General features: G+C 44.0%; 1 protein-coding gene across 3 annotated transcripts in view; it reads right to left on the bottom strand.

The window, feature by feature from the left end:
* RALGAPA2 (Ral GTPase activating protein catalytic subunit alpha 2) overlaps window positions 1–14449 on the bottom strand; it is a 273021-nt gene that overhangs the window by 200897 nt on the left and 57675 nt on the right. For all 3 annotated transcript variants that reach the window (XR_005722352.1, XR_005722353.1, XM_040247960.1), the window contains exons 8-11: window positions 12363–12501; window positions 11483–11682; window positions 4588–4818; window positions 369–536 (exon numbers count right to left, since the gene is read on the bottom strand). Coding sequence is in view for 1 of the 3 variants with exons in the window: in XM_040247960.1 (XP_040103894.1) it covers window positions 369–536; window positions 4588–4818; window positions 11483–11682; window positions 12363–12501 (738 nt within the window). In the remaining 2 variants the exon portion in view is untranslated. The remainder of the gene's footprint in view (window positions 1–368; window positions 537–4587; window positions 4819–11482; window positions 11683–12362; window positions 12502–14449) is intronic.

Below are 14449 nucleotides of genomic sequence, written 5' to 3'. Positions count from 1 at the left end.
CAGTAGGTTCTTTACCACTAGCACCACTTGGGAAGCCCAGCTTGGTCAATACTATTTATTTAAGCATATCATTAGTAAGGCAGTGACACTTTTAGTCTTCGATAGAGACGTGCAAAGTATACTGGCTTTTTCAAAGATTCTTCTGCGATAATGAAGAAAGAAGCTGCCGTGCACACGTGGCCGAGCCTGAGGTTAGGTGGTGGCGGAGGACCCTGGAGACAGCATGGAGGCAGACTCCCTGAGAGCATCAGAGTTGACAACAAAGAAACAGTCTGCCTGTGTCACACTGACTACAGCCCCTGACTGAGCAGGAAGATTTTGCTAAAACAAGATGCTGCCAATTCAGACAACAAGTGATGAAAGATTACCTGCTTGTTATCAGTCTCTGAAAATCCTAATTTTTCAGCATCTTCTTGGGCAGCTTCTTTTATATCTGGTTCCTCCATGAACACAGGTTTGTCCTGCAGGATCCACTTTCTGTACACTTGAACTACTTTTCTGGTTATGGCTATGTCGCACGAAGGCAACAGAAATGCCTAAAATGATAAGAGAAACTCCCTTTAGCACAAGTTCGCATCACCAATGAGTCCAACAGACATTTCCATGGGCTATCACCAATCTCAGACTTACTTTTGAAACAGACTACACATGTATTTGTGCACACCAAACTGGGGGCAGGGGGAGAAGGACAATTGTATAACTGGGCCAGAAAACAAAGTGCAATGTTAAAACAACTTCTATATTCTGAACAATTATTGCATAAAATAACCAAAATCCATACCAATGAATCAGCAACAGATGACGCAATAATACACATAATAGTATAGCCAGTTGTCATGTCTCTTCCCGAGTTCACATTCAATGACATCGTGTTGGTGACTTGAATTGGCCACAGTGGGAGCAGTGACACCACAGAAGTTGGCAAATTTAACTTTAACCAGGGCTTTTCTTTTCTTTGTGGTTTTTTTTTTTTGGCTTTCTCTTTCCTTTCTCTTTCTCCCTTTTCCTTCCTTCCCTCCTTCCTCTCTCCCTCCCTTCCTTTTTTGAGAGTCAGTTGTCCAACTGGCTGGTTGTAGCACTGTACACATTTTTGCAAACTTTTTCTTTTTGGCTGCATGGCACAGCTTGTGGGATCTTATTTCCCCAACCAATGATTGAACCCATGTCCCCTACAGTGGAAGAGTGGAGTCCTGACCACTGGATCACCAGGGAATTCCCTCTGTGAACTTAACAACATTAAAGAATCCCCTACATATCTGCATATAAGAATCCTGATTTAATGTGATCAGAATCCAAATGTAGACAACTATATAACTAAAATTCAATATCAAGGTATACAACATTACCTTTCTCCCAGAAAGCAAGTATTAATACAAATTCTTTCTAGAGGAAAACCAAATTATAGATCATAGTACCACCAAGATTATTCACATGGTCTAGTTAATATGATATGCAGCATATTAATTAAAAAGTCAGAAGTATGCAAAAAGAAGTCAACATTAGCAAAACCACAATAAAAATAAATAATAATTTATACATATAGGAAAGCTAAAGCATCAGAAAAAGATCCATGTGAAATTGAAAAATAAAATAAGCAAAATTAAAAATCCAGTGAAAATGGCTGACAATAGGCTGGATGTAGCTGAAAACTGGCAGAAAAATCAGATGAAAATATCCACAATGAAGAAACACACTGGTTCCACTGTAAGACATATAAGACAGAAAATGCAAGGAAAAGGTTATCTTTCCCATGCCCAAAGATACAGAAGGAAAGAATTAGTAAAAAGTGGCAGAAACAATATTTGAAGAAGAAATTACTAAGAATTTTGCCAAAACTGATAAAACATATCAATCCACAGATTCAAGAATCTGTGAATCACAAAGAAATGCAAGCAGGATACTTACAAAGTCTATTACACTAAGACGGCTGAGAACCAAAGACAACCTGAAAATCTTAAAAGAAGCCAGAGGGGAAAAGACACATTTCTGCCAAAAGAATAACCACAAGACTTGACATAACTTCTCAAAGAAACAATGAACGCCAAAAAACAATGGAACAAAATATTCAATGTGCAAAAAGAAAACAGCTGCCAAAGGAGAATTTGACATCCATAAAAATGTACCTCAGAAATAAAAGCAAAACAAAGACATTTTCAGGTAAGAGTCACCCAGCCCACAGTGGTCCTCATGGGTGTCTGTTCCACATCACGTGTCTGGACATCTGACCTGCCTCTTGCACTGTTCTCTGTTAAAAACACACCCACACACATATTAACTCCATACTGAGAATGTGCACTTCTTGAATGAATCTATGTTCTTAAACTTTAATAGTTTAAAATAGTTCAGGCTTAGTCTCTAAATAATTTAAAATTGAAAAAGGAATTATTATTAAAGAAGTCACATTTTGTCTTGTGTAAAAAAAAAAAAAAAAAAGAGAGGGCAAGAGAGGGCAACAGAATGCAAAGTGAAAACCCAGGCCCCCTTTTCCCAAATGTCTCTATTTCAGTATTTTAACAATGCATAATAACCATATTTGAAATTTCACATGGAAGTTTCCAAATTAAATTTAAGAACAATTATAAACGTAAATGTTTTTAAGTTTCATGACACAAAGATGTCTCATTACTTTAGTCATAAGTAGTCTGCAGTTAACCTCAATGACTCAAGCTACTTCAAAAGTGAATTTAGATCGAATTTGGGATTTTGATTAAATTGAAAACACACTATTTCCAGGGATGGAATGCCAATAATGGATGTGGATAAAACTATGTGTATGATAAATAAGTAAATACACAATACAGGTAAAACCACATCAATTTAGCACTTATCTCTAGTGCAATATTTTAAAGCTTTGTCGATGATATCTGATATTAAGTATTTGCAGGGTTTCAAACATTGCTATACATCATGATCAGCTGTGGAACCATGATACACAACCTAAATCCCGTCTGCCACTTGATTTTTGTGAATAAGGTTTTACAGGAACATGGGCTTGTTCCTGTACGGGCTTGTTCCATGCTATCCCTGGCTGCTTTCTCACTACAAAGCAGAGCTTCTGTGAACAAAGCTGAAGATGCTTACTATTTGGTCCTTTACTCTATTAAAATGTGCTGACCTCTGCTCCCAATCATATGCCTTCTGGGACTGACCACGTCAATTCAGCTTGCCCCAAAGTTCTGTTATTTCAACATCTCGACCTCTGCTCCTTTCTTTCCTCTTAATCCCCTCCCTAGTCTCCTTTTTCCTCTTAGGCCATAAATACTCCTATCAGAGGTGCTGCAAGAGGCCTTTGCAGGCAAAGTCCAACTGTCTGCAGGAGCTTGCAGCCTGAGTGCCTTCAGCCACGCAACAATTCTTGTATGCTCACATGCTGCCGGGGGTTCAGAAGCAGTTTTCCCCCTGCCTCCCTCTGGGCTTAAAATTTTCTATGGAAACAAAGGGTATTTGAGGGGATGATTTTGTTCAAATATAGAACTGTCCCACCCCGTGTAGGAACTTTCCAAAATCAAATCACGAAAACATTGTTGTTGTTCAGCAGTGTCTAACTCTTTGGGGCCCCATGGACTGCAGAGCTCCCTGTCCCTCACTATCTCCCGGAGTTTGCTCAAACTCATGTCTATTGAGTCGATGATGTCATCTAACCATCTCATCCTCTGTCATCCCCTTCTCCTCCCGCCTTCAATCTTTCCCAACATCAGGGTCTTTTCCAGTGAGTCAGCTCTTCACATCAGGTGGCCAAAGTATTGGAGCTTCAGCATCAGTCCTTCCAATGAATATTACGGGTTGATTTCCTTGTTTTTTTGGTTTTATTTTACTGGTTTGATCTCCTTGCAGTCCAAGGGACTCTCAAGAGTCTTCTCTAGCACCACAATTCGAAAGCACCTCATCACTCAGCCTTCTTTATGATCCAACTCTCATATCCATACATGACTATTGAAGAAATCATAGCTTCGACTGACTATATGGACCTTTGCTGGCAAAGTGATGTCTCTGCTTCTTAATATGCGATCTAGGTTTGTCATAGCTTTTCTTCCAAGGAGCAAGCATCTTTTAATTTCATGACTGCAGTCACCAACTGCAATGGTTTTGGAGCCCAAAATAATAGTCTGTCACTGTTTCCATTGTTTCCCCATCTATTTGCCATGAAGTGATGGGACCGGATTCCAGGATCTTAGTATTTTGAATGTGGAGCTTTAAGCCAGCTTTTCCACTCTTCTCTTTCACCTTCATCAAGAGGCTCTTTAGTTCCTTTTCACTTTCTACCATTAGGGTGGTGTCATCTGCATATCTGAGGTTATTAATATTTCTCCTGGAAATCTTGAAAACAACAATAAAAATGACCAAAATGCTCAAATTCCAACCCTCCATATGAGACCTTAAAAGTGGGATGAAAGAAATCATTATGGAGTTGTGTAACTCAGCCCAACTTGTCAATTGTATTCCTTGGAATATTATGAGTAACAGAACAAAGAAACCTCTTCAGCTTTGCAACCTGCCCCTGCACACTCCCCACCCCCTGCCCCTCCCCCAAACACACAAGTGCGTGCGCGTATACACACACACACACACGCATGCGCACGCTCTCACCTGGCGGAACACCTCATTCACGAAGTTGACATAGCCGCGGGTGGACAGCAGGATGCGCTGGACCATGTCGTAAACCTCACGATGCTCCTCCTCAATGCTGCACAGGCTGCAACTGCTGAGCCGGCGCTCGGACAGGGTGCTCCCATCCGCGCGGCATCGGTCCTGCTCCGCCGCCCCGCCAGCGTCTGGCTCTGGCGCCCGCTCCGGCACTGCAGTGCCTCCCCCGACGGTCTGCAAGAAAGGGCCCCCCTCCTGAGCGATCCTCCAAGACACCGGGCCAGGCTGAAGACTCGCCTTGTTTTCCGGGAACTCCGGGTATGGTGCGCTCATTTCCCCCAGAATTAAAGATCTCCTCCGAACACAACATACGTGAAATTTTGCTTCATTTTTGTAAATTACACTATTATTCTTTTGTGTCAAAAATATGTAACCCAAATACCACTAAAATTCTACCAACTGTGAATATTTTTTACAAGAAGTGACAAGAAACAAGTAGTACAAAATTATTATTTCAGCAAATACCAAGGAGAGTTTAAAAACAAAGAGGATATTCAAATAGTAATCTCTAGAGAAAATGAGTAGACAATTATATTAATAGCAATTTTTCTCCTCATGCCTGGGCTATTAAACTTGTGTGGTTTATCAAAGGCCCTGCCACACTGTGCAGCAAGCAACTCTATAGAAATTATTTCATCTTTTTGATGGGTCAACCCATAGAAAATAAAAATTTGCATAGAAAAATAAAAATTTCCTCATTTTTACTGATATACATATATTTTTGATCTGTAAAGCATGGTGGCTGGATTAAGTCTAATGTCTCTTATGGATCAATAACCTGTGACTTTTTGATCAATAACTTTCATTTCCCCCACAGGCTAAAAAAAAATAATAATTACACACATCCTTACGAAGCAAATTAAAAACAGCCACAAATTCTCTGACACACTCTCTGCAGAGATGGGAAGGCTGTGTCCCCTTGATCCCCATGGGCTGGAGGGCTGAGTTAGCCAGCAGAGGGGAAGGGTGGAGGGGACCCAGGAGGCTGAGGGCTCCCATGTAGCATCTCGGGGAACATTTGCTCTTGGAGCCCTGAGCGGCCAGGAAAGAAGTCCAACTGCCTTGCAAGAGGGGTTATGTAGAAAGGGAGGCCCAGCAGAGCCCAACCTGCCCCCTACACTCACCAGAGTAGCAGGCTCTGAAGTCATTCCAGACCCTCCTGACCAACCAGCCACCAGCTGAAGACCACCACCCACTGACTTCAGCTAACGTCACATGAAGCCCCAGAATCGTCCAACCAAATCTCACCCAAATTCCTGACCCAAAAAGGGAAATAAATAATATGGTGAAAGGGCTGTTTGAAGCCATAAGTTTTGAGGTCATTAGATAACAGAATCTATGACAATTAGAGAACAAAATAATGTACTAAAGAATTACGTTCAAAGGCACCAAATTGTTTTTGAAAACTAAGCTCCGTGATCCAAATAGAACATAATGATAACACAGATGAATATCCCATTATGCCATTAACTGAAAACTACTTCTCTTGATAAAACATTGCTTTTCCCAGCCTCCTCTAGCCCATACCAGCAAAATGCTGCTTTCCAAAAAAAAATCTGCATGTTGTTAAGACATTTATAATGATAGTAAGTGACGAGAGTGAAAACAAACTAGTAATTCAAGGCTATTTGTTTCTTGCCTCTTTCATGAAGATCAACAGTAAAAGCATGAATAAAAATTAACTACAGAGAGAGGTCCATTTTCTGCCCACTACAATCCAGCTGGAATTTTCAGTTATTGTTTAATATTAGTTGATTCCAGTGGTAAATGCAAAGATGATTTTTGCTTCTTTGGCATATGATGGAAGGCTTAACCAGTGAAATAGGCATATGGTCTGCTTGGACCAGGCCTGTGCTGCCAGGGTTCAGGAAAATGCAGGATACAGGCTGCCACTCAATCCTTCCCCTCCCCACCCTGGTTTCCTCTCAACCCAGTTCATTCTGAGAGTTGCTCACCCTCAGGGTCAGAATAGATGAGGACACCCACAATGCAGGTATTAAATGAGGATGCAGCTGCCATCCTGCTGGTGAAAACTGATGCCACTCAATTCCCCATCACAGTCGGCCCACCTGGCTGAGGGCAGCCCAGTCCTGCCTTGGTAAAAACAAGAACACAGAGCACCAGCGTGTGGCCGTCAACAGACAGGTGGGTCTGCACGATACACAGACTCTCACAGGGGTGTCGATTTATGTGATTCATTTTTTTAACTGTTCACCCCATGAGATACAAGTTTCGGGAAACCCACAGCCCATGAATCATTATGGAAGGGCCAGGTCAGACTTCAAGCAGCACTTTAACAATGTAACTAAAGATAAAGAGTTAGCATACAAATAAGTATGATCAACTGTCTTAGCATCTCAAACTTTTTCTTTTTCATTCCCTCATAAACGTCTTTGGGTTTATTTTAATTAATTAATTAATTTTTATTTTCATTGTGTCGGATCTTTGTTGCTATGCACTGGCTTGCTCTAGTTGGGGCGACCAGGAGCTACTCTGTTGTGGTGGGCGGGGTTCTCATTGTGGGGGCTTCTCTTGGTGCAGAGCATGGGCTCTAGGGCCTGTGAGCTTCAACAATTGAGGGCTCGGTAGCTGTGGCTTCTGGACTCTAGAGCCTGGGCTCAGTAGTGGTGGTGCTCAGGCTTAGTTACTCCGAGGCATGTGGGATCTTCCCAGACCAGGGATCAAACCCATGTCCCTTGCATTGGCAGGCAGATTTCTATCCACTGTACCACCAGGGAAATTCTCCTTTTAATGTTTTGATGTTTAATTAATGTGCTGCTGAAATTTTAAAATTACTACTCTGCTTTCACTAATGTAGGCTGAAGCACTTCTATCTCACACTAACATGATACACCAAAGAATAAACAATAGTTCACTGGAAACATTTCTGGCTGACGTGACAGAGCAAGACGTTCAGATTTGAAAGGGGGATCAGTGGTCACGGCTGCCAGCGTGGTGTGGGACTCCGGGGCAACCGTATTCCCTCTCCCATGAATCATGCCACCAAACAAGAACACTGGTCAAACCAGATTCTCCGAGGGGTAAGGGAGTTAGTCCCTTCCCTCTCCAGCGAAAAATACTGTCAAGGATATTAGTTTCTGATCAAAAGGAAGTAAATTCACTTTGGGGGGAAAAAAACACACACACAAAAACATCTCATACATGACTTTTAACGTAGTAGTAGTGGAAAGTGTGAACCCTATTTGGAAGCAGAATTTAAAATACTGTTTTAAAGGGATTTGATAAGAGCAGTCAGTATATTCTTTGAAAAGAAGTTCTGGATCAGCTCACTGAGACAGTGATGTTCACTTTACCTAGGTAAAATTACATGAAATTTGAAATTCCAAACAAATATTTTCAGGAGATAAATACAATTATAGGTGCTTTTATTCCTTCAACTCCGTTTCCAGAATTTAATATTCAGTTGTTTAAATTGCTTTCTCTCCTGTATAATGTAAATGAGGAGCGGAACACACGGCAGACGCACATGAGATGAGACGGAAGCACAGCAGTAAGGCAGAGACGAGGACACGGGAGACAGGTAGGCTGAATAATGACCACCCTCCCCAAGATGTCCACACCCGAGTTCCTGGAACCCAGGACTGTGCTGCCTTCCATGGCAGAAGGGACTGAGCAGATTGATTAAATTTGGGATGTTGAGATGGGGAGGGTACCCTGGATTACCTGGGTAGACCCAAGGTAACCACAGGATCCATAAGGAGGCAGGAGGAGCAGACACAGAGAAGATGATGCACAGATGGAAATAGACGCAGAAATGATGTGATGAGGAGCCACAGGCCAGGGGACACAGGCAGCCTGTGGAGGCCAGACAGGGAAGACACTGACCCTCCCCTAGAGCATCCAACACCCTGACTTTAGCCACTGAGACTGATTTGGGCCCTCTGACTTCCTGAGTTGTACAAAAATGCATTTGTGAAAATTAATTACAGTGGCAGGAGGAAACTGACATAACAACTGACTGTGAAGTGTATGAGCAGCCTGGACCACGGCAGTGGCCACGTCTGGACATGGCCGAGTACAGGGCACAGGAGCCGTGGACCTGTGTGGTGCCTGCTCTGTATCCCTTTCCCCCTCATGGAACCCCTAGATCTCTTCCCCTACCCCCACCCTACCCTGGTCTGCAGCCGCACCTGCCTCAGGGGAAGCTGACCCACCCCTAACACCAAGGGAGCCTTCTGCTTCCCAGAAGCTGGTCACCACCATCCCCACCCAGAGGTGTTCACAGCTCCAGACCGGAGTCAATCAGCGCCTTGCTCTTTCCTAAGAGCACGCAGGTAACCTAAATTGTTCTGCTCACACAAAAGGGAAGGGCTCTGTGTTTCTGGATTGTCTCAATACGTGAACTAGGAAGGAAGGGCCCGGCTGCTGCTGCTAACATAAGGGAGGAACCAGAGGGAAAGGGCAGAGGAGAGAAACAGGGCACATGTGGCCATAGCTACGGCTGCAGCAGCCTCGTCTCCAGCTGCTCTTATAGGAGAGTGAAACATTTCTTTTATGGATAAGACGATTTGAACGCTAGCGCCTTTTTTTCTGTTAAGGTGATAAAACCCTCCTAACAGATTCTGGAGGTCAGAACCTTGTGACACTTTAGCTACAGAGTAAAAGGAAATGACTCAGAAGTGTGAAGAGTCAACAGGGAAAAAATTAGAACCAGGAAGTGGTGGTTAATATGCCAGTTGTGGGACTTCTCATAATCCGAATGTATTTTTTTAGGAAGGAGCAACTTATTTTCAATAAGCACAGGTGATAGTTTTCTGAAACTCTGAAACTGAGAGGGGGAGAAAGTTTACATCCTTTCTCTGATAGTGCTTTCAACTACCTGAACAACCACATTAGACGCCATGAACAAAAAGTTTATCAGAGTGTCACTGAATTTCTTATGTTTCCTACAAATTTTTGTCTACTTGCGATTTTCCAATTTTGTCTACCTGATAGGTGAAAAAAGGGCTCTCATAGCTGCTCAGAACTAACTGTGTTTCCCTGACTGCTGGGGAGGTCCGGGGCCATGCTTATTTCCTCTTCTATGACCTGCCTTTCACCTCCTTCATTCATTTTTCAATCAGCTGTTTGTCTTCACGTCTATTCATAGGTGCTCTTCATAGAGCAGAGATATGAACACTCTTAACAACTGTATAATACGACCAATGCTCTCCATAGTCTGTTGCTTGGGCCTAGCTTTATGTTATCTTTTGACAAATAAATCTTTTTCCTGTTTTCAAAATAAAGTCGAACCTCATTTAGTCTTTGGTTTGCGGGTTTCATCTCTACCGAAGGTGGTCTACCACTTCCCAAGTTTATACATTTCCCCTAGATTTTTTCCTAAATTCTTGCTCACTTTGTTTTTATACTTAGACTTTAAATCAACTTAGGCCTTAAACCAATGTGACTGTGTGCTGATGTACATGATATGAAGTGAGATTTTGAGAAAGGGACAAACAGACAGGTTGCTCTGGCTTTCAGGGCTGTAGATTAGACAGGTATTTGGTGCTAATCTCAGTGTCATTCCTTTGACATAGCTGCGGTTTCTGTTCGGAAGTCTGTATCATTTTCCCTTTAACCCCTGACGGTCAAATGTCTGTTTAGTTTGGTGTCTGTTTTGCTAATTCTTCCTGGGGCTCACAGGCCCTTTCAGTTTAAGGCACGACTTTTTTTCTTAGCTCAGGTAAGCTCTCCTTACTCTTGGTTTAATTGTTATGCCCTGTTCTTTTTTCCTTCCGCCCTTACAATGTCTGCAAAGTAGGTCTGCACCTACAGTCTTATCTATTAATAATAGTTTCTGAGTTCCACCTCTAATTTTTTTTTACTCAGTGGTGTGCGACAGTTCTTCAGAAAACCAATTTTGTCCTCAGCAGTGACTATTACCATCTTGAGTTTACCTACTAAATTTGTCAATTGAGAAATTAAAGTATTTTTTTTTAACTTTAACAAGTCTTTTGTGTCTCTTATTATGGACCCTGTGCTCTGGACCGGCTGGGTGCTCCACCACGAGGGGACTGAAGACCCCTCGGCAAGGGCATGGATGGTGCACCCTCCAGCCTGGGACGGACGTCACACGTCTGGGAACTGCAGGGCATCGGCCAGCCTGCACCAAGTGGACCACACTTCCTGGCTCTGTCCTTGGAGCCAATAAATCAGAGCACACAAAACCGTGACTCCTCCAAGCAACAGCCACTCTGACTTTACAAGGTGTCCTGCTCTGCCCACACAAAAGCCCGAAGACATATCACCTGCCAGGAAAGCCCCATGCATCTGACCAAGGCCAGGGAGAGAGCGAGGCCCCACAGGCCCCACGTGAGAAGAGGGCTTCACCCAGGCCTCAGAAAGCACTCCCTTCTGTTCCGGGGACTCCATCATGGCTCAACGACCATCTGAAATCCAGAGGTGCTGACCCACCCCTTCCCCGAGAGCCCAGGGGGCACCTGGAAGGCTCAGGTAACCTCTCCATGACCACCTCATGATTGCTGGGAACTTTCCCTGGACTGGAATGAGCAAGGCCAGGGAGGCCCTCTGTCTCGCGCTCAGAGGTCACTGGGGCCTGAGTGAAGGAGGGGAGGTGAGAGGGAGCCAGGAGCACACATGTCAGCCACCTGCTCAAAAGGCCACAAGCTTGCCTTGTCATGGCAAGGCCAAGAGAACCCAGCAAGTGCTAACTTACACTTCCTCTGAAACCTCAGCATCACAGAGGGTGGAGCCAGTGAAACCGAGTCCCCATAGCCAACAACCTGTGAGAGCCAACAGCCTTGACAGTCCATTACTTTGGTGTTAGTAGGGCTTAAGACACCAGAATTAAAAGGTAAAAAAGTGATGAATGACATACCTGAATGATTTTAGGCAATACATCAACTCCATTCTTAGTGTTCTGTGTTGCAGTTAGATACTTTTTTTCCAAAAAGAAAGTCACCATCCACTTAATGAAGACAACACGAGCTGCCATGTATGGGATCTTTGTGCTGTAAATGCTCTCACTGTCTCGAGTGGTCGTGACATACACAGGCTTTGGTCTCAGGTGGGGGATGTCTGCAGGACAAGAGAACACATGATCAGGTTAGCGAATCTTTTCTTTTCTTTTTTAATGTGGACCATTTCTAAAGTCTTTATGGAATCTATTACAATATTGCTTCTGCTCTATGTTTCAGTTTTTTAGCCATGAGGTATGTGGGATCTTAGTTCCTCAACCAGGGATTGAACATGCACCCCCCACCTTGGAAAGTGAGATCCTAACCAGTGAACCACAGGGAAGTCCCCGGGTTCATGACTCTTAACATCTATAACCCCTAAGAATGTTTCCATTTCTAATTAAATAGACATATATCTGGTTGCTTAAATGCTGCTGTTTAGTTGCTGAGTCGTGTCTGCCTCTTTTGTGACCCCACAGACTGTAGCCTACTAGGCTTCTCTGTCCATGGTGATTCTCCAGGCACAAATAGTGGAGAGGGTTGCCGTGCCCTCCTCCAGGGGATCTTCCTGACCCCAGGGATCAATATACCATGATCCGTATCAAATTACTCCTCAGCCACAGGACCCACAGATGACCTTTATTGCTCAGGACTCAGGCAAATCTCAGTCTGTACAAATAGTTAAAATCATTTATTAAGAAACTGGAAAACTCTTACAACAAAGTGACCGTTAAATATGAAAAAAAAAATTATTTTACTTAATCATTGTAAGAGACCGCACACACAGCTATCAGTACTCACCCAGCACAGGCTTGTAGATGTTGGTTAACTTGGTAAACGAGGGAAACAGATGAGGAAGGTAATACTTTCGAAACAACGTAAACAGAAATTTAAACCCAGTCTCCTGATTCTCCTTATGCTTCCACTCCAAGCTTGCAGCCTTCAGATAATAGTAATGGGTTCGGTGGGGGGGGAAGAACATACATATAGTTATACTTCACATTAATGAATATCAACTGAAATGCTGATACACTGTTAAAACCCCTATCCTAAATGAAACACCTGACAGACAGCATTGACCATCATGTAATAACATCTTAAAACTGAAACGATTCCAAGAATGAATACTTCAAAGCAAAATAGTAACTACATAATAAACAGCATTTTTACTAGATATTCAAGAAAGAAAAAAATCAAAGCTTATGGTATCTTTTAAACTTGCCCCACTACATCATTCCTGTATTTTTTTCTCCATGTTCCTTGTGATGATTTAACACTCTTTGTGCCCTTAAAATGTTTATCCAGAAGTAATCAGGTGCTTTTTTTAAAAATGCAAAAGAGGCCATTTATAATACACAAGAATTAAAGAAACAATCTCTTGCAAGAATTTCATACCATGTTACCTATATGAAAAAAAAAATCATTATCAAAACACAAAGCTACAGAAGGGCACAAAAAAGCAATCCAAAGGCTACATGTGTAACTGAATCACTGCTCTATGCACCTGAAACTGACATGACATTGTAAATCAACTATTTTTCAATTAAAAAAACAACACAATCTGCAGGCTGGGATAAGCCATTAAGTTTAAAGCTCCCATGCGTGAAGACACTGCTGCTGCTGCTGCTAAATCGCTTCAGTTGTGTCCAACTCTGTGCGACCCCATAGATGGGAGCCCACCAGGCTCCCCTGTCCCTGGGATTCTCCAGGCAAGAACACTGGAGTGGGCTGCCATTTCCTTCTCCAATGCATGAAAGTGAAAAGTGAAAGTGAAGTCGCTCAGTCATGTCCGAATCCTAGCGACCCCACTACTTCCCTGTCAAATAGCCAGCTCTGTGTAGGCCCGGCAGGAACGTTGCAAACACTTCCCCCGCAGGGAGCGGCCCACACAGGCCAGGAACCCAGACAGGTGATCCAGAGCTGTCTCCTACCACCCAGGGAAACGTGATGTGAACAGGCCCTTTGAGAGTGCCTACTGGTGGCTGTCATGCTTGTGAGACCACCGAGCTCCAGAGCAAAGCATCCCAACATCCTCCTGACGAGCCCACCTGGAGCACCTGCAGTCCAGGGACAAGGAGCCCAGTGTCCATCACCTGTCAGAATCCCTCCAAGTACGGCAAGGAGGAAGCTCTGCTCCGAGGACCCACTTTCCCGATAGACCAGGGAAGGAGGAACAAGTGGACACCGCATACAACCCTGCACACAGCAGAGAGGGCTCACCACCACCCTCTACCAGTCCTCCTCTGCTGGGATCCGGGGTGTTATGGGATCAGCATGCCACACAGCTCATTAGTGACACGTCTGGAATGAAACCCAAGTGCCCCAGCACACTCGGGTTCTGGTTACTCTGCTGTTTTTCTGCAATGGATGGAAGGCCAGACCCGACCACTCCTGGATAGATGGGGCTGAGATGTGGGCAGCAGGGGCCCACACGGCCAGGACGCAGGGCTTTTCAGAGGTGAGAGGACCTAGGCTGGCACTCAGAATGCGAGAGTCCTGAGCTTGTGGTGCTGCTAGAGGAACTGGGGAGAGAAGAGCAGACGGGGTCACCCTAAGGGACACAGGGTACAGAGGGAGCAGAGGAAATACAGCCTTCAGAGAAAACTGGAAAAGAGAGGGAGTGGGGGGTCATCCCAGGAGGAGAGACCCTGAGGAAGGAGGGGTCCCCTCGAGTCGTCCAGACATCCAGGATGGCCAACACTCGTGTCCTTCTCTGGACCTGACACACCAGACCTGCTCACCCTGGGCCCCCGATTTCACGGTGACAGGACAAAAAAGGCAGGCGACAGTGGGTGTCATGGGCCCACTGGATGAGGAACTGGATGGGCAGAGGTCACCCATCAACTGAAGCTGAAGCTCCAATACTTTGGCCACCTGGTGCAAAGAGC

The sequence above is a fragment of the Oryx dammah genome, unplaced genomic scaffold, assembly GCF_014754425.2.
Source record: "Oryx dammah isolate SB20612 unplaced genomic scaffold, SCBI_Odam_1.1 HiC_scaffold_10, whole genome shotgun sequence".
NCBI classification, from domain to species: Eukaryota; Metazoa; Chordata; class Mammalia; order Artiodactyla; family Bovidae; genus Oryx; species Oryx dammah.
This window is presented reverse-complemented; position numbering and strand designations above follow the sequence as displayed.